The sequence below is a fragment of the Euprymna scolopes genome, chromosome 25, assembly GCF_053919585.1.
Source record: "Euprymna scolopes isolate OS-2025 chromosome 25, ASM5391958v1, whole genome shotgun sequence".
NCBI classification, from domain to species: Eukaryota; Metazoa; Mollusca; class Cephalopoda; order Sepiida; family Sepiolidae; genus Euprymna; species Euprymna scolopes.
Window position 1 is genome coordinate 87,524,641 of NC_136506.1, and position 21,640 is coordinate 87,546,280.

Below are 21,640 nucleotides of genomic sequence, written 5' to 3' on the forward strand. Positions count from 1 at the left end.
GTGGAATGTTTTGTGTTGTTAAATTAGAAAGCATATTAGAGAAAAATGATTGTATCTGACACTCAATTCATAGGACACGAAATTTACTATGACAGTGATCTATAAGTTATTATATCCTACAATAGAGACCGGGGTGGGGCGCCCGGCTTTGCCCCGTGTGTAAAATACACCTAAATATGATATTTTTAATTTTTCCAGATTTAGTATATATCATTATAGAGTCGTGATTTCAAAAGTAAAAAAATAATTAATTTAATTGCCATCAGCTAGAATTGAAACCGAAACTGTAGCATTCAAAGCTGGTGACGTTACCACTGTAACAACGCGACATGCATATAAACCGTATATATAAAATTAAAAATAAACTAAGATGTATGTACAAAATTTTTTACGATTTTTTTTCAATTTTGACCCATTTTTAACCCCTAAAAACTATTTTAACTGGCTAAATACCCATATAAGAATGGCCCGTAAAAAATCCAATCATTTGCGGCCCCTAGTGCCGCTCTGTGATTTTTAGTTTCGGAAGAGATATAGTTTGAAAATATGGAGACAGACAGACAGACAGACAAACATATAGCCATTTGTATATTAGATTAATTAGTGTGCTATTTAAAAGAATAAAGGCATATCTAGAGAGTTTTGAAGTCTAATCGGATGTTATTTGTATTGCAGTAGTAATGAGTTCAAAATAATATTATTTCCACATCAAAACTCGATAGGGTCTAAAACTGTACATTTAAATCCTAATCTGTGGCTCACCCCCCCCCTTCTATTTGAAATATTCACATCAATAGATTTACAGGTGACTTTTACTACTGAAGAATTAGCTTTCACCTACCCCCTCACATACTCTAATATTTGAACTTTTGCTGTAATTCTACGTAATTTCACTCCAAATTTCCATTTAAATTATTGCTCTATCTCGCATATTGAGCTTTCTTTATCTAATTGAGATTGTTTTTATAAATATTGATACTAATATTTATTTGGACTTTAGGTTTACTGTATTATACGATCTGTGATTCTATGATATATATATAAATTGTTGTATAGATTAGTTTCCTAGATGTAAATCCAATGAAACCCGCGTGATTATTAAAAAGTGCTCAATGCAGAACAGAGCAGGTATATAGTCTCTTTATCATACAAACATTATTGGTTACATATGGGCATACATGTTTCGGTGAAGTCCCTATTTAAAATGAACCACCTCATCAGACCAAAGAAGGAAACTTTTTTCTTTGATCTAACGAGGTAGGTCTCTTTAAATAGGAACTCTACTGAAACATGTATGCACATATGTAACAAATAATGTGTGTATAATAAACAGACATATATATATATATATATATATATATATATATCTCCTAAGTATCCTTCTAACACGTGACTGTTTCAGCCAATCAAAATGTAACACTAGTGTATCATCCATATATAATCATTTGTTTTTCTTTTTATTAATTCTTAAAACCTTTCTACATATATCTGACCCAATCAATTTGTTATCTTGTTTTTCAGCAGTCTTTGTATTTCGACAGATGAATTATGGCCGACGGCGTATTATATTTCAAATCTGGGACACTGCTGGTCAAGAAAGGTTTAAAAGCCTGGTACCCATGTATTTAAGAGATGCTAAATTTGCTCTCTTGGTCTATGACGTCACCGATATGGTTAGTACTACACTCATTCTTACTTGCCAGTTTTTATACTGAAGCCGAGTTAATCAACGTTTGTTTCCTTAAGGCTTTTTTTTTCCTATATATTTTAATTTCTGAAAATTGTTTTTAAGCAAATTTGAGTTTTTCAATGCCCCCCCCCTTCTCTCTCAATTTTAGGAATGGCTTCCTAAAATTTCGAATTATTTTGAGTTATTTCCTTTGTTCCATTTGATCTGTTTTAAGATGGTGTCAAAAGGTCATTGCTCATACTTCAGCCATAAAATTTTATTTTATTTAAAAATAAAACTACTCAATCAATTTAGATGATTTTTGGTGTATGATATTTTCTTCCTGTTATGGGTATGTACATGATACAGATTTTTCGTTATTTTTGTTTGTTTTTATGGGAGGGGGGATTTATGAACTAGTGCCAAATTATTTTCTTTTCCTGTTTTTTTTTTTTTTTACATATATTATTTTTGTGAAGTTTAAATTGCATTAATTACAGTAAGATTTTATTAGGCTTGAACCTGGCTCATCTGCAATCGGATTTGAGGTCAAAATAAAAAAAATAACATTAAACAGAAAGGAAAAGCATTACTTGTCCATAAGGTCAGTAGGTCGAAAAGCATAATCGGTACAAGAATTCTGAATAAGCAGCAACGATTTTAGCAGTTTACAGTGAAATCTATGCTGAACTTAAAAAAAAAAAAAAAAAAAAAATGGCAGCGTTCTTATCATTGTTTTTTTTTTTTTTTTTTTTTTTTCAGAACAGTTATGAAGCAATTCCGTCTTGGTTGCAATATATCCACAAATATGCTCCACCTGATATCCAAATTGCTCTTGTAGCAAACAAGATCGATCTGATACAAACAAAAACTGTTGATTCTCAGGTGAGTTCTTGTGTTTTTGAAATTTAACAGATTATTAAAAAAAAAATTTGCTTTTTTTTTTTTTTTTTTTTTTTTTTTTTTTTTAAATAATGAACTAAACTGACCAGTCAACAAACTATTGTAACGTGAAGGCCAAAAAGCTACGCTGATTATCAGAGGCAGCTTTGACTGTATTGTCATGGACCACAACAATGTTATTAAATATATATATATCTATAAAAGTGTGTGTGTGTGAGAACAATTCTCAACCTATATACTCAACGAATTTTTGATCTACGGGCTTGAAATTTGGTATATAGAGTATTCAGATATGTAGAAAATTAATCGGTTTTGATCTGGAAAAAAGTGCTGCTAATGGGTCAAAGTTGAAAAATTGGTACCTGAAGGAGGGGGGTCATTGGATTTTTATCTGTTTATCAACTGTTTCACGAATGCGCATGTATGAATCGTTCATGTGACAGATTCCTTATGTTAAGAATAAGTAAGTTTGAAAACACTTTTTAAAGATCATATCCAGCTTAACTCACTGTCTTTAAGTTTTGGTTTTGATCTCAGTTCGAGTAATTTTTTTTTACTTACAAGAAGTGAACTGCTTAGAAAAGACATAATACTCGCATGCAGACGTGCATGTGAGTATTATTCTTTCACTTCACTAAATACACAGAAATATTGTATTTTAATTGATACAAAAACGTATTGTATGAATTAAAATACAATATTTCTGTGTATTTTACGACCGGGCAACGCCGAGTGGCCTGCTAGCATATAAATAAATCTTCTGTGGATTTGAAGAAAACTCATATTCCATGAACAAAATTTCTTCCCCAGAACTGCCCATCTGTGGAGCACTGTTCTACTGGCCTGCTTCCTGGCTGACTACAATATCGTAGGCTTCAAGTCCAATGTAAACAAGTTCTTGTTGAACCGTCCCTTTAAATAATCAAATTCTAATCAATTTATACGATTAACGATTACTACACTACCACCTTACATTGATTAACTCTTATTCTTTGAGTGGCCATTGGGTCTTGATAATACTTATACTCCCGTGTAAAAAGAAAAAGAAAAAAACAATTATTAAATATATTACGATTATATTTAAACGTTATCACTTATTTTACTACAGAAATATATATAAAAAAAAAGAAAGAAAAATTACAAACATATTTTACAAAAAAAAATCTTTATTTATATCGTGCTCTGAGTAAGGTGACGGGATAAACAAAATTCACTCAAAGGCCAAGTTGGGCTCTTGGGCCAGAGGTTGCCGACCCCTGAACTAAACTGTTGTTCACTAGGATCAGATAAAACAAAATCGTCTTCTCAATTTAGTTGAATATGATTTGGATTATCTTTACGATTTCTGTTTCAACTTCACTTTCGGTTCTTCTTTTGTTTTAAACTTTTTTTGGTATCTTTTGTTTATTAATTGTTAGGTGAAAGTACAGAGCAGGTAAAGGAAGTCCCCGCACTTAAAATTTTAACATGTTCTGAAAAAAACTTTTTTAAAAATATTTAAAAAACAACATTATTTTTTTTTTACTGTTTTTTTTTCACCCCAAACAAGGCACAGTGCCACTAAGTTCTAAGGGGCTACTATTTGGGACCAGCTTTGCAAAGATATTATGTAGGGAGTTGAGCAGCGAAATATCTATTCACACTACACTTGAACTTCTGCATGTCTGTAGAGTAAGGGAAGAAGGGAGCCGGGAGGGAATTCCAAAGTCTCACAGTTTGAGGGAAGAAGCTATTTGGGTAGAAGGCTTTACAGTATCTAGGGATGTCTACAGTGTAGGGGTGGGATTTTGCTGTTTGTGGAGGATATTTATGTTAAAATACTTGTAAAACAGGTACATTAATGTCACATTTCGGCGATTGGACAGAGGTTGGAGTTTGGCTGACAGTGTGGAACCTTTTAGGTTTGTGAAAACTTTTCTGAACTCCATCTAGGAATGAGAGATTGGTAGCAGATGCACCAGCCCAGATGTGGCAACAATACTCCACGCATGAGCAAATAATGGTTTTGTAGAGATACATGATACTATCAGGTGTGAGTAGCCTTTTAGCACGGTAGAGAGTGCCCACTTTCCTCACAGCAGCCTTGGCAATTTCCTCAATGTATTTGTTCCAATTCATGTTGTCTGTGAATGTTAAACCTAGGAGCTTGAAGGAAGTAATTTCAAGCAGTGTATCATTATCCATGGCAATCTGTGATTGAGAAGGTGTCTTATAATTATTAAAGGAAATAAGTTTAGTCTTGGCAGCATTGTACAATACCATTCTGTTTCAGCCCCTTCCACTATAGGCTGGAAGTTTTCCTCAAGAGTTTTAGTTAGGAAGGCAGGGAGTCTGTGAAGGATGCTGAAAGGTGTAAGTGCACAGTTTGATGTCAGTGTGGGAACTGCACACACAATTATTCGCGAGGAATTGAAGATGCGGAAGATTTGCGTGAATGCACCAGTCCACAACTCCATCCTTGTCACAGACTATTTGAGCAAGATGGGCATCAAGACAGTTCCTCACCCTCCCTATAGTCCAAACCTTGCTCCCTGTGACTTTTAGTTATTCCTTAAGCTCAAGGAAAACCTTAGAGGCTGTTGGCAATTGAGGAGATGAAAGAGGCTGTGACAAGGGTCATAGACATGCTCACACAAGAGGACTTTCATGAGGCCTTCCAGAAGTTGTTGGAACGGTACAACAAGTGTATTGCAGCCGGAGGAGATTACTTCGAAGGGAACTAAAGTTTCATTTGTGTCCTGTCAATAAAAGTGCCTATACAAAAAATATCTGGAAACTTATTGAAGGCATCTCGTATTTGTGTAATATGCGCCTCTCGTCCTAGTTTTTTTTTTTACTTTTGTGAAAATATGCATTAAATGGGATTTCATGATATAAAAAAAATAACAAACTTATAACTAAATATTTAGAAATTTAAACAGAATTGGAATCGGTAATTGTGTTGGAATCAGGATTTTAGAACAGAATCAGTAATTGGAATCAAGCGGCAGATGGGGATATTGAAATTGTACTGACACTATTATATACATACAATAAGTTCCAGTCGGAGGTTTTTCCTCGTCTCCAATGCCACGAGAATCTGGGCAATTGTTGCAGTCGTTTTTTCTATGTTGGTTGAGGTAAATGGTCCTGTGAAGTTCTAGGAGGTCCACTCTTCTAGGCTTTACCTTCTCACCCTTTGTGTTAGTTTATTGCTAATTGCCTGAGGCATGCTTATCGGGGAATGCTAACGGGACTTTCCAAGCGTTTTTTGCAGACCTCTAGAGCGCCATCTTTTCAAATCCCACTTTCTGCCATTGTGTCACATCTTTCCGTCGTGGGAGAGAAATGAATAACCACATATAGAATGAATAGTTCTGTGCCCAAATGTAAAATTCCAAACTAGGCAGGCCAATTGGGTAATTGTTAGCAAATTATATCATTTCTCATGTGATGTCAATTATGATGAGCTGGCCATGTCATAAGATATGAGATACAAAAGAATGTCTAAAGTCCTCGTGTGCATCCAACTTGAAAAAGAAAAGAGATGAGCAAGTGGAATGGAGGTGGGGTGGATCAGATATAAAGACAAGCTATTATTTACCTCCATTCCACCAACGGAAGATGTGACACAAGGGCGGAACGTGGGGGATCGAAAAGCCAGCGCCCAAGAGACAGATCACTCTGGCTTACAAAAAGGTGCCCGCACAGCCCCATCGGCATTCCCCGGTAGTGGTGCCTCAGCCGATTAGCAATAAACTAACCCTTTCTCAAGCAATAAACTAACCCTTATTGGAAGGGTGGACAAAATTGACAGAGTGGCGCCATCGGAATCGCCGAATCGGGGAGTCTTAGACAATTAGCAATAAACTAACTCCTTCTGAAAGAGAAAGTAAAGCCTGGGAAGGTGGATTATTTAACACCTTTTAGCTATCGACTCTGGGTTGAAGAAAATGGGGTGAAATCTGTTGAAAGCGCATTACATATTCGAAGCTGGGCACCTCTAGCATCGTCTCTATGATGCAATGCATCGGTACCAACCAGCCTCGTAATCAGCACTCTTACACAACATTTATATATTTAAATTGGAGGGAGAGTAAAGTGTAGTACCTGTTCTCATATTACACTTCATCAGTTCTGTCTTTGGTCAGTGAACAAGAAATACCCCTGGGTTTAAGCGATTTAAAATTTAAAAATTTTTTTTGTCTCAATCCAGAGTGCTCCTCTTGAGGGTGCTGGATTTTCTCAACATTAAATATGTATTTATAGTAAACAATTTTTTTTTTTTTTTTTTTATATATATATATGAACTTTTTTCTCATGATATTTTTTATTTGTTCAAATCAACATAAATATTTAGATTTTTAAAAAATAATAAATCAGTGATATCTTAACCTAGTACAGAAATCAACCAAACAAAAATGTATTTTCGTTATATGAAACGCGGTAAAAAAAAAAAAGAATAGGAAATCTTGTATTTTGAAATCAAACACCCGAATTCGGGTACAGAGGTACGAAACAGTTGTCAAAAAACAAATATATGACAAATAAATTTTATCAAACGCAATATTAAGGTTACTTTTCTACCTAAGTAAATAAGTTTTTAGTGTTTTTATTTAATATAAAATGTTTATTCAGTTCGAAAAACATTGAGAGCTACCGGAGAACAAGAAAAAATTACCGCGATATCTTTGAAATCTCGACAAAGACTTAAAAATAAGAAATAAAACAAAAGCATGGTAGAAGCCCACCCAATAAATGTTACCATGGCATTTATTGAATGGATTTTTATCACAATGTTGTTTTATTTCTTATTTTGAAGTGGTTATCGAGACTTCAAAGATGTAAAGAAACATCACGACCATTTTTTTCTTGCTCTTCCGTAGCTCAGAAATTACTTGCTTTTTGAACTGAATAAACATTTTACATTAAATAAAAACACTAAAAACTTTGCCAGATAGGTAAAAAAGTAACCTAATTTTGTCTTTGATAACATTTATTTGTTATATATATATATATATATATATATATATATATATATATTTTAAGTTTTTCGCACCCCTGTGGATTGTAATACAAACCCACGTATTGATTTCTTACATTCTTTGTACAACAAAATGCGCATTATAAAACTAATGTTTTCTTTTTATTTAAGAGCTCAAAATACTTGACCCCCCCCTTTTTTTCGTATTTGAATTTTATTTTTAATTCAAGCAAGAAATTACATTTAATTTCTAATCTGCAGGTTTTCTTTATGATTTTTGTACTAGATCAAGATGCTGCTTGTTTCGATAGCTTTCAGCATTTTCTGCAAACTGCCTGGACGATTCTGATGACAGTACGGTCCTTATATTGCATAAGTGTGTGTGATATATATATATATATGTATATGATTGCTGCATCTATCCAGATGATCGCCGTCACATTGAGTTCTCCCAATCTTATTGTCCATGCCATCTCAGATGACTCTGTACTCCCGCCGCAGATTTGCACATCTTGAAGCAGATGTGACATACAACTTGAACAATTTCCATCGAGTTGACTTCCCCTGGAGGTTGAAGGGTATTCCTATGAGCAATCACATGTCTTCTCAAACCAGCAGTAGACTTGCAAACTTTGCTGCATGTTAAACAGATCGTTTGGTTCAGACTAATAGGTGCAAAGTTGACCTGAACAGGAGTTTTGTGCGACTTAAGGTGGTTGACGTAGCCAGCTTTTGACAAAAGCACTCGTTCACAAGTGTTGCATTTCCAGCGCTGTGTGTCATGGTTAAGACTGTCAATTAAACCTTTGCGAAGCTCTCACTTCAGATTGCTGTGGGTGTGCTTTCTTTTCTCTCGAGCATCACAACTTTCACGTACAAGCTTTCGCCACTTCGGCCTTTGCAGAGTAAGTTCTTCCCGTGTGTGGATGTCGAGTTGTAAGACTTTCAAATTATTCTTTGTAGAGTCCCTGAACCTCTTCCTAGGCTTGTGTTGAGGACGCTTGCCCTATATATATAGAGAGAGGGAGAGGTAGATAGATATTTTAAATGAAAGATGGTATGTATGTACACATACGTTTTAACTCTTTTATTTTTGTTTTTCGTGCCCCCCCCTGCATCGGAGTGGGGGAGGGGGCATCGTTGGTTAACTATGCTAGGCTTTTATAATTCAATCATATTTTTTCTTTTTTAAGAATTGTAATAATATTTGAAAATCATTATTTGCAGGTAGCACAGGAATTTGCCAAAACAAATGGTGTTATTTTTGAAGAAGTGTCAGCAAAAACAGGAGCAAATGTCGATAAACTCTTTACAAGACTAGGTTCGTATCTTGGGAATGGCTTTTCCCGCGTTCATGTCTATAACATTTTTGTAAAAAAAAACAAAAAAAAAAAAAAACAATGTAATATATATATATATATATATATATATATATATATATATATATATATATATAAGAAACAACGAAATATGTTTATTATTTTAAAAAGAAAAAAAATGCTAGTATATGTGAAAAAAAAACAAACGAACATGTACTATATTGCCCCCCCCCCCAGGAGGAACCAATGCCTGGGAGGATAGTATTATGACAACGGAGCAGATACGACACTACCCCTCTAAATGAGGAGATAATTCTGGGGAGAATTGTATCCTGACAGCAGAACAGATACTACACTATTTCGCTTTTAAAAAAAAAATGGATAAGATAATGCCTGGGAGGATAGTCTCCTGACAATACAACAAATACTATACCACTCTCTTCCCTGAATTGTGCATGGAAAGACAGTAACAGTTTGACTTCAGACAGACAGATACTAAATCTCCATTAGTCATTTTGAAATATTTTTATAATGTTTCTGACTTTTTTAGATGAAAATTAAATATTCGTATTATTTGGATTTTTCGAAATACTGTTCTTGAACTCATAAGGACACGTGGCACAGTGGATAAAGTACTCTGTAAAAAAATTTAGTTGTAAAGTTAACTCTTCTGGAGGTCGAAGGTTCAATCCTCAGTGCGAGCCAACACTTTCATGGCAAGTGCTCGTCTGAGCCTCAATCTATGGTCCCCTCCTTGCCAAACTTTCATGAAAAACACTCGTCTAGCTGAACCCACTCTTGGTCTCTGCCTAAACCTAAACGTAGATTCCATGAACAAAGCTTATTTCTCAGCACTGCACGCCTGTGGAACTCTGTTCTGTTTGCCTGCTTCCCAGCTGACTACAATATGGTAGTCTTCAAGTCCAATGTAAACAAGTTTTTGATAAGCCAAGTGGGCAATCTTCCAACAAGGAAACATAGTGAAATAAAAGCTGTCTAAAATATAACCGAAAACTCCTGGTCGTTTCTTTGGAAGAAATGTTCATTTCCGCTTTTAACAGATTTATCAACCAAGATCTGGATGAACAAAGATATGATTTCTTTATTGGCAAATTGCATAACCACCCCTTCTGCCCCCTTTGTGTTATTTGTATTGTTGTATTTCCTGTTGAACTATATGTATGTAATGTATATATGAAAGCATTTATGAGCAATAGATGACATGCAGAGACTTCACTATATACACAACTCATCATATACTCAACGCACTTTATATACACTGCCTTACACATACAATGATACCTCGGTTTTTGAACGTTTCGGTGGTCGAACAACTCTGTGTTCGAACCAAAAGTTAGAGATTTTCTCGTCTCGGTAGTTGAACAAAATTTTGGAGTTTGAACCACCGGCTTCGCTTCGAATGTAAACAAGCAGCAGTGTTCCTCAATGGAAAGTTGTAATTCATACTGATCGTGATATTTTTTATGTTTAGTGTGACGACCCAACCTCACTCCGATGTCGCCATGTGAGTTTGTTTGTTGGTTTGTTGGTTGGTTGGTTGTTTTACGGCATATCAACCCTTTTCCGGTTATTTAATGCTGAATCCAAAGATTTTGAAGAAAAATTTTTTTTAATAGAATATATTTGTTGTTTTCATATCGGTTTCTAGTTGGGACCCTAACAGGTACTACCACTCCGGGTCAGAGTGGACCTGGGAGCAATGGTAATTAAAGGGTGGCTCCACACTCCCCAAAGCCCACAAGCTGGGGCCTCACCACTGGATATAGTTTAAGGTCATATCCAGGACCCCCATTGAGGGACTTTTACCTTCTGCAGGGGGGGGGGGGCAGTCAGCGTATTCTAATGCCCCACCAACAGGGCCTATGAGTTTGTGACGAGAGTTATATTTATAACAGCATCATCGCAACTCCTTTGACAGTCTAAGAGGTGTCTGAGTTATTTGTAGCACATCAGCGTGGCACCAGAATCACGCAATTCGATTGGTCGATCCCTTTTTTTTTTTTTTGCATGGATCGACAAAGGACTTTGAAGTGTTAAAAAAAAACAAAAAAAAAAACGGCCAGTAAACTTTAATATGAACGAAGCGGACATATCTCGGGATGACAGTAATTAAATATATATATATATATATATATATATATATATATATATATATATATATATATATATACACACACACCTTTGTTGTTCAAATAATCGATTTAGTGGCATGTACAGACTTTAGAAACAAAGAAGAAATGAACATTTTTTTTACCATTTGATAAAAACAAAGAAAAGAGAAATAAAGCAGGAAAACTATGCGAACGACGGTCGAATTTAAAAAGGAACTGATAGTGAAATTTGAAAGAGGAATACGTGTGTCAGCGCTTGTAAAGGAATATGCAATGGTAATGCAATTAAATGTATAAAATCCTCAAAGTTTACAGATAAAAAAGGGACTTTTAAACTCTGGAACCCATTAATTCTATTTCAGTTGTTGAACCCATTAATTCTATTTCGGTTGTTGAACCCATTAATTCTATTTCGGTTGTTGAACATTTCGGTGTTTGAACAAAGATCTGGAACGAATTATGGTTGAGTACTGAGGTACCACTGTATATAGACCTTATACCGCCACAACATAACAAATATGCACATGAAGAAGGTCGTGGGTTACATCAGTCGAAACGTTGTGAAAAAAACCCCCACCCAAATGAGAAAAGTCGTCCGAAAAATCCAAATAATACAAATTTTTATATTTTTTTAACACGTCATTGTAATATTCAGTTCAGTACTTATTGTTTTAATTTCTATAAATTCTATTCTTTTAAATATCGCATCTGAAGGCTTTCAATAATTCAAATTATTTATACGATAATCACAAAATCTGACTAAATTATTTACTGCTTGTTAAGATAGTCGACAATTTTTTTTAATATGTGATTTTAAGCAAAAACAATAGTAATTGTCGTGTCGAAAATAGTAATCTATCCAAAAATTACGAAAATTCATAGAGTAGAACAACTACTACTGTGTTTTAGTAAAAAAAAAAAGAAGTCTATCGCTATCGCCTAAAACGAAGCATTCGGCCATTAAAGTCGTGAAAACGGAAGATAATATGCCCCCCCCCGTATTCACAATCTTCAAAGTGTTCACATCTAGGGAAAATGCCATTTTTCTGTGAAAAAATATTTTAACTATAAATAATTCCCTACTCGATGAATTTTCGTAATTTTTGGATGTATTACTATTTTCGACATGACAAGTAAGTAAGTGCTGTTGTTTTTGCTTAAAAGCACATATTTAAAAATATGACAAGCACTAATTATTTTAACACCATTCACAACAGTTACATTCCTAAAAATAAGTTGATCTTTTGTATCATTAAAATTAGGCATTTTTTTTGTCTCAGTCTCTGGTGCACCTCTTTTCTCTACATTTAAAATTGACCTTGTGTCTAACTTTTTTTTTTTTTTTTTTTTTTCAGAAATTAATCGTAAAAAAGTCATTTCGTTTATTGGTGTTAGTGATGAAATAGTCTGTTCTTTCATATATTTATTATTTCTCTTAGTAAAAAAAAAAAAAAAAAAAAAAAAAAATTCGATAAAATTTCTCTCGGTAAAAAAATTCCAGTGTTAAAAAACTTTGAATAAACGGATAAAACTGTTTTTTTTTTTTTTTTTTTTTTTTAGAACACGTTAAAGATGCAAAAATATTTTATTAAAAGAAGAATGAAAAATACGATCCCATTTCTTTCTTTACTTTTTTTTTATTTTAAAGTTGAAACATTTCTATTTAATTTCGGACCATATCAGCCTCATCTTCAGAAACTGAAAGAGTTCTATTGTCTGCTTTTTTTTTCTTTGCAAGTAAAATCCTTGTGTTATGCACAGAACGCACTGCTGTTGTTGTTGTTGATGATGATGAACGCACGAGGAGTCAGCGAACCCCTCTTTGCAAGTTTTTACCACATGTTTGTGTTAATGTATTTATTTGCTTCCCCACCAAAGCAGTCCTGGATATGATCTTAAACTTTATCTGATGATGAGGCCCCAGCTTGCAGGCTTTGGGGAGTGGAGCCACCCTTAATTGCCATTGCTCCCAGGTCCACTCTGACCCGGAGTGGTAGTACCTGTTAGGGTCCCAACTATGGGTTAAATAGAATCCGACTTAAAAAACAAATATACCCCATTAAAAATCGTTCCTCCAAATAACTAGCTTCGGCATTAAATAACCTGAAAAAGTTAGATATGCTGTAAAACAAAAACAACCAACCAACCAACCCCACCAAAGCAAATTAGGCACAGGGCCGTTTTTAATGTGGGGTAAAAACCAGCTCCCCTAAAAGTAGGCAAAAAGGGGGCACTCTGGTTACCAAAAATAATAATTGCCCCAGTATAGAGGGTTTCCCCTCCATTGACTGGTACAAATTATCTTAAGTGCAGCATCTGCAGAACAGATACTACACATTAATCCTGGTCTGAAGGCCAAGAACAACAGGGTATTTATTTGTTCCCCCACCGAGCAAATTAGGCACAAGTCCGATTTTTAATGTGAGGAGTGAAGGGGAAATGGGGACCAACTCCCCGGGGAGTAGGGGAGCTGGATATTGACATTTGGTATGAAGGGTTGCCCCTACATTGATCAAGGTCTTATAATGGTCTTTGCTTGCAGTATCTGCTGGAACAGATGGTATTTATTTGCTCCCCCACCGAGCAAATTAGGCACAAGGCCAATTTTTAATGTGAGGAGTGAAGGGAGGGGGAAGGGAAAGAGGGGACCAGCTCCCGAGAGGTGGGAAATGAGCTGGTTAAAGGTCAGGCATGTGGGGTTGCCCCCACATCTGGTCTTTGCTAGTCATAGCTAGTCATAGCTATTCATAGCTTGCAGTATCTGCTGGAACAGATGGTATTTATTTGCTCCCCCACCGAGCAAATTAGGCACAAGGCCGATTTTTAATGTGAGGAGTGAAGGGAGGGGGAAGGGAAAAGGGGACCAGCTCCCGAGAGGTGGGAAATGGGAGCTGGTTAATGGTCAGGCATGTGGGGTTGCCCCCACATCTGGTCTTTGCTAGTCATAGCTAGTCATAGCTAGTCATAGCTTGCAGTATCTGCCGGAACAGATACTACACTTTGATCTTAACCAAAAGGCCAATGTATCTGCTGGAACAGATGGTATTTATTTGCTCCCCCACTGAGCAAATTAGGCACAAGGCCGATTTTTAATGTGAGGAGTTAAGGGGAAATGGGGACCAACTCCCCGGGGAGTAGGGGAGCTGGATAGTGACAATTGGTATGAAGGGTTGCCCCTACATTGACCAAGGTCTTATATGTGGGGTCGCCCCCACATATGGTCTTTGCTTGCAGTATCTGCCGGAACAGATACTACACTTTGATCCCGGCCCGAAGGCCAAGAAGTATTTATTTGCTTCTCCACTGAGCAAATTAGGCACAAGGCCGTTTTTTAATGTGGAGAGAGAGGGAGGGGGGGAGGGAAAAAGGGGACCAGCTCCCGATGGGTGGGAGCTGGATAGTGACAATTGGTATGAAGGGTTGCCTCTACATTGACCAAGGTCTGATATGTGGAGTTGGTATTTATTTGCTCCCCCACCGAGCAAATTAGGCACAAGGCCGATTTTTAATGTGAGGAGTGAAGGGGAAATGGGGACCAACTCCCCGGGGAGTAGGGGAGCTGGATAGTGACAATTGGTATGAAGGGTTGCCCCTACATTGACCAAGGTCTTATATGTGGAGTTACCCCCACATATGGTCTTTGCTTGCAGTATCTGTTCCGGCAGATACTACACTTTGATTCTGGCCCGAAGGCCAAGAACAAACAGAAAAAAAAGGCAAGCCTCTTTTCTATTTACCACATGTTTGTGTTCGAATAGTTTATTCTCTTTGGTATATTAAATATATCTCTTGATAAAAAAGTTTCCTTTTTTTTTAATAAAAGAAGAAAATGTTTACTGCTACTAATCAAATTTCAGAATTTTTTAGATGAGGATTAAGAATTCGTATTAATCTTCAGGTATATCTTAACAAACTCGAAAATCTGTTCAGAATTCTGAACAGAAACATTTATTTAACTTGCAAGGACCCGTCGCATTACAGATAAAGTGTTAAGTAATAATAATACGTTCAAAACGACAGTATTCTGGAGGTTGAAGGTTCGATTCTCCGTACGGGCGACGCTAGTAATACAATTATGAACTACTTAAGACTTCTATTCGGTTATGATTGATGGAGATCAAGCTGTAGAAGACGAAATTGCTACAATCACAGGCAGGAGCTAGATCTTGTGGCTCGAGATTTGAAATCCATTTTCTTCCTGGCTTATCTAATCAAAGGCCAGCTCTCAACCACGTGACCGAGTACATAAAAGGCGAAATCAGAAACTCTATCTCCTCTTTCTCCCTGGATTTCGCTGGCAGTAGACATTCGCCTGGGCCCTTGTCCTCAGGCTAGTGTGAGTACAGCAAGCAAACATGGCTATCTTCAACACCCATTTATTTCCACATGCGCTACCCACATGAACTTTCTTTATCACACTACAAAACTGGGCTCGTCGATACACCGACACACACTCCTAATGCCGACTACAATGCGTAAACTTACTGAGTACCTTTCTCTTTCTTTCTCCTTTAACCGGCCTCCTTCGTCCCGACGACTACTGGCTACAACACGTGTATAAAGAACTATTCTCTCCTTCAACAAGCCGGCATAACATAATATTAAATCTATCTTTACACACAAGAACTCTTCCACCTACTCACCCGTTTCTCTCTTGTACACGCTACTAACGAAGATGACAAATAAAGTTGCTTTTGAATCTAGAATCAAAAAACTCCATTTCCTTGTCTCTTATTCTATAAAGCTTTCTCCGTGGATTAGAGAAAGGCTCGGTAAGAATTTTCGTATGAATTCCCGAGTTCAACAGAAAGATTCCCGAGTTCAACAGAAAGATTCCCGAGTTCAACAGAAAGATTCCCGAGTTCAACAGAAAGATTCCCGAGTTCAACAGAAAGATTCCCGAGTTCAACAGAAAGATTCCCTAGCTCAACAGAAAGATTCCCTAGCTCAACAGAAAGATTCCCTAGCTCAACAGAAAGATTCCCTAGCTCAACAGAAAGATTCCCTAGCTCAACAGAAAGATTCCCGAGTTCAACAGAAAGATTCCCTAGCTCAACAGAAAGATTCCCGAGCTCAACAGAAAGATTCCCGAGCTCAACAGAAAGATTCCCGAGCTCAACAGAAAGATTCCCGAGTTCAACAAGATACACCTAAAGAAAGTCGGAAGTCTATATTTTGTCAGATTTCCTATTTCTAATCGACTATTATTATGTCCGGTCTTCTTCCTTGATTGTATTTGGTTGTTTATATCTCGATGTTTCATAGGATATATAACTTATTCTCAAATACTAGCTCCAACTTTTCTGTGTGTCAATGTACAGAAATTATTATTATTATTATTATTATTATTATTATTGTTAAATGTTATTCGTATTGAGTATTTTCGATTTTTTAATTTGATTTCAGAATGTTATTTTTAGTGTAATTTAACAAAGATTTGCATTAAATCGAAAAAGTCAGTTATGTTTTTGTAAATGCTGGTAAATTTAACTAGAATTTACAAGGTGCATGAGGAATCAGCAGGAAAGAGTAGTTGTAGTAAAACTAATGTAGCTATTAGCTTTATTATTATTATTATTACTATAATAATAATAATTATACTTATTATTATAATTACTAAAAGTATTATTATTATAATTATTATAATAATAATTATTGATTTTTATTTCTGTTATTTTCAGCCAAGATTCTTCCGATGGAAAAACCCGAGACTCCCCCAGCCAAGAAGAAAATTCCCGTAAATCCTAAGCTCTATTTACATGACGATGAGCCGATATCACTTTCTAAATGTTGCAAGATCAAATGATGTCTTGATCTTCACAAGTTGATCTGCATTTCATGCTCATATTTTGCCATTTGAACCTCCACGTTCAAACATTATTTGATTCATCAATTCATTCCGTTTGTTTGAATATCGACTGACTTTTTCACATACGAAATAATGTAAATCATATTACGGTGGAACTTCTGTATTGAAACTTAATTCATTCCGTGAACCTGTTCAAATATTTGTTTTATGATAGGATGAACACAATAACGCAAGAGTGTAATCTTTTTTCAAAATTCTCCAAACAATGATCCATCATGAAAACATTTTAGCTCATTTCAACTTTTGTACCTCATTTGCCAGTTTGTAGTGCATTTAATGTAACTTAAATGACAATAATGTCGAAATACTAGCGTGATCCGTGGAAATTCCACAGTTGTATCTTTTAGACATGGTCCTAAATAGTAGCCTCGCTTATGTCCAAGTGACAATATGCCTTGTTTGTGGGTAAATGAGATTAAAAAAAAAAAACAAAAAAAACTATAGCATCATCAGATGTAAACTACTTATATCTGGAAAAATCCATAATTCTAAATAGCGAATAAAGGTCGTACTGACTTAAGTTCACGAAGGAAGAAAGGCAGGTTCTTTTCAGTTGTGGAAAAAGGGTGAGTTCTTGCCGTAAATGTCTTACAGTCAGGAAGCAGAGATTGGAGCTTAGTGGGGCATCTTCTATGGAAATAACAGTAGACTAGAGCGAGACTAGTAATGATTCAAACTTCTTACATGGAAATGATGATAGAGTAAGACTACATTCTTTGGTCGTTTTGCTAGGAGCAAAGTGGAGTATCTGTTCTGATACTACGCATCATCTTTTCTATATTCGGTTAGTGAATATGAGATCTTTCAAGACTAAGGTAATTTTTTTAACAAAACAAATAATAGATCGATGACTGTTATTGAGGAGGTCCATTATATTAACATCGAAATGCATCATAAAATTATCAAAATATTTGCGGAACTCGTTGATATTTCCACGATTGTATACTTCATCTGTTGAAAGCTGTTGTGTAAATTCCTGAGAAATTTTACTTTAGGAGCAAAGTGGAGTATCTGTTTTGATACTACACATCATCCTTTCTATATTCAGTCAGTGAAAGTGAGATATTTCAAGACAGGCAATTTTTTAACAAAACAGAGGTACAATAGATTGATGACCATTATTGAGATAGGCCATTATATAGTGATGGGACGATTACAATATTTTTCCTGATTCCGATACAATTACCGATTCCGTACTAAATTCCCAATTCCAATACAAGTACCGATTCTAATTCTTCATAAATCTCTAAATATTTAACTATAAAGTTATTTTTTCCCCGATTACTATAAAAATACACCGTTAATGTGCAGATATTATCTCAAATGTAAAAACACTTGCGGGGAGTAATCTATGGATTTTAGTTTTACTGGTAGTTTTAAATCAATAAATATTTATTTTATTATTTCTACCAGCAGTGGAAAATTTTTTTAAAGTAAAATGGAATAAAAAAAAAAAGACAAAGGAATCACTTTTGGCATCGGGGAAATAGGCACCAATTTTTCCGATACTGATATGCCCAAAAGTTCCGATTTTTTTTTTTTTTCCAATTTCCGATTCCGAGTAATTGTTCCAACACTATCATTATATTAACATCGAAATGCTTCATAAAATTATAGAAATACTTGAAATTTTCACGATCGTATACTTCATCTGTTGTATACTGACACCGTGTAAATTCCTGAAAAATTTTATTCTAAAATATATTTTCAAAACTATGAGTCTTCGATCTTTAAAATTATTGTAAAGAGATTAAAAATTAAAAAAAAAAGACCTTATCTAAAAAAATGTACTCACACTTTTAAAACCTTTATTTATGAACACAGAGCGAAACAGAATAGCTTCGAATACAAAAGACAAATGTAATTGAAGAACCGTGTTTGCAAATGTTGAAATTTCTTCAAAATCCGAGGTTTTGATCTTTAAAATTATTGTATAAACAGATAAAAAAAAAACAGAACAAAAAACAAATAAGACCTTCATGGTATCTCAAAAATGTACTCACACTTCAAATGACGATAGATCTTTATTGGTTAGTTGGTTGTTTTATGGCATATCAACCCTTTTCAGGTTATTTAATGCCGAATCCAGTGATTATGAAGAAAAGTTTTTCAATAGAATATATATATATATATATTTTTTTAAGTTGGTTTCTATTTAACCCACAGTTGGGACCCTAACAGGTACTACCACTCTGGGTCAGAGTGGATCTGGGAGCAATGGCAATTAAAGGGTGGCTACAGGACCATAAAAACCTTTATTTATGAACATAGATTGAAATGGAATAGCTTTGTATACAGAAGAAAATTGTAATTGAAGAATCATATTTCAATTTTTGCAGATTTCGTATTTATTATTATAGAACTAATTCTCTATTGATTATTATATTGTACCTAATGTATAGTAGTGATTTCAAAAGTTTTTTTTTGTGAAAAAATATGCGTTCGGTGCCACCAGATAGCATCCAAACCAGAACATTTGGTTCTGTTTAGTAGAGATTCTCCCCCCCCCCCACCACCACACACACAGGATCACTTAGGGTATCTCAAAATAATTTACTCACACTTCGAATGATGATAAGACTTATTTATGACCACAGAGTAAAATAGAATAGCTTCGAATACAGAAGACAAATTGAAGAATCATGTTTGCAAATGTTCTAATTGATGAACATTATTGCCGAGACAATGTCATGAAACAGTTTATTGCAGTACATTTTTATGAAACGTCTGTATTAACAAATTGATATTTTCTTTTTGTTTATAGAGTAATGTATTTTTCATACAGTTTGCAAGATTAAGAACAGCTGGATAGAATGTGACGTTTGAATGTGAGATATATGTGTGTGTGCGTGTGTGTTTGTTAGTGTATTGCAGAAGATCAGATAAAATCAGTACTGTCTGTGTCGCTACATGAAGGAGAGAGTGCGGCAGAAAAGAAAATGTGTGTGTGTATATATATATATATATATATATTGGTTTTCACAAGTGACGGCACGGTCCTTAACAAATTCGTCCATGAAATTTCGAACACCACCACCAAATCAACACGCCATGCCACGAACAAATACCGTTGAATCGACACACACGTTCCCAAGCAGGACCGAACAATCTCACCGAATCGACACGAAAATGCAATGATGCAAGACACGTTATCAAAGTGTATTTCAAAACTCCCAAATCACTTATGGGCTTGTTCTTTTCATAGCCGTTGGGCGAAACTAAATCGTCACTTTGGGGTAAGATGGGTGTAGTTCATTAGTGTACTTGATTTGTAATCGAAAGTTCCTGCGTTTGTTTTTCACCAGAGGTAGGCCCAACTCATACACTTGTGCACTTCCGCGCATGCTCGGCACAGTCGGTTTCAAATCCAACACAAAGGGGCCAGTCTTTGGTTCCTTTATGTTGGGTCATCTTCAGCCTTTGTTTATAACTGTCTCACGGGAAAATCAAAAAAAAAAATTTTTCTACAAAAAAACAAACAAAAAAAACAAATTCACTGCTCTTACGGTTAAAGTACACTGATATCGATATACTAGTGAGATTAATGGAAATTCGATAGTTGCATTTTATCGACGTCCAACACAAGTGCAGACACCACAATATCATTATATCACTTTTGTTAAAAACTAAAGCATACTTACTACCTATTCTGGTTAATGTAGTTTCAGAATATATACAGGGGTTTATCCCCCAAACCTTTGTAGAAGTCTGTAACATATTTCGATTCTATCAACGTCTGGCGTTAATGCAAACCCCACAATATTATTGTACCATCTTTGGACATAAAACTTTGATCTTATTCTGAAAACACAAAAGTATATTTTAGTTAAAGTGTCATGTCAAATACAACAGTGACATCAGGTGAAATTAAATTAATATTTTTGCATAACATTTTCGATCAAGAAAAAAGAAATAGAGGGTCATAATGTGCTTTACGAATAATTACTTAAATATTTTAGTATTATTTTATGCTAATTAATGATTATGTTAGTTTTATTATAATTAATCTAATTTATTTTAAATTGGTTAGATTTATTTCTTTTTGTGTGGACAAGGTGAGATAATTTCAAATTTAATATTAAATAGATTAGGTTTATTTCATATTAAACACAGCTTTAGTTATTTTAAAATTACAAAATTGGTTTATATAATTCAGCCTTTTTAACAATTGGCCATTTGATAGTGTTGAATTTGTCTATTTTTAAAGCATCAAATGTGCTTAGAAAAGAAAAGATAAATTAGTTTATTTGTCATTAAAAGAATTGTTACGTGAAGAATTGCGTCAGTATCTGTGATTTTTAATTTTTGTTTCATTTTTGTATGTTTGTCTTCGTTGCTTGACTTATGAATTGCCCATGTCTGGCACAATGGTTCCTTATCTTGATGTATTACTATAAAAATAAGCTGCATGCTCCTAAAATCACGGTGGTCAAATTTTTGTTTTTGTTTCCCTAAAACATACAAACCAGCATAGTTAAATACAGAGGTTCCACTGTAATTAGATATGTGTGAAAATTTTCTCAGTTAAAACAAAATGGCTCTCATTTGTATTTATTTTTGTTTTATATTAATAATTATTCTACCATTCTTTTTAAAACTGGGAATAAAAAATCTTTTTTACTTTTTGTATAATTAATAAATTATTTTCTTTGTAAGTGTGGACACTTATTTTTAAAAAATTATTTTGTGATGCTAAAAATATGAAAGCGTTGTTGCAATAGGGAAAACGGCTCAAAGTTGTTTCAGTCGTTATTTACAAGTACTTCCACAGATTCTGGTGATGAT

General features: G+C 34.9%; 1 protein-coding gene and 1 long non-coding RNA gene across 4 annotated transcripts in view; both read left to right on the top strand.

Moving 5' to 3' along the window:
• LOC145247488 (ras-related protein Rab-5A-like) overlaps nt 1-18,405 on the top strand; it is a 62,128-nt gene extending 43,723 nt beyond the window's left edge. Inside the window, exons 3-6 of one of the 3 annotated variants that reach the window (XM_080109298.1) lie at nt 1,522-1,673; nt 2,432-2,554; nt 8,763-8,856; nt 16,668-17,079. In XM_080109298.1, coding sequence (XP_079965424.1) covers nt 1,522-1,673; nt 2,432-2,554; nt 8,763-8,856; nt 16,668-16,792 — 494 coding nt within the window. In that variant the 3' untranslated portion in view covers nt 16,793-17,079. Of the gene's footprint in view, nt 1-1,521; nt 1,674-2,431; nt 2,555-8,762; nt 8,857-16,667 lie in introns of all 3 variants that reach the window. The other 2 variants (XM_080109297.1, XM_080109299.1) reach the window with 2 other exon arrangements.
• The window catches only part of LOC145247491 (uncharacterized), a 534,006-nt gene that overhangs the window by 453,781 nt on the left and 58,585 nt on the right, over nt 1-21,640 (top strand). The gene's annotated exons all lie outside the window — the stretch shown is intronic.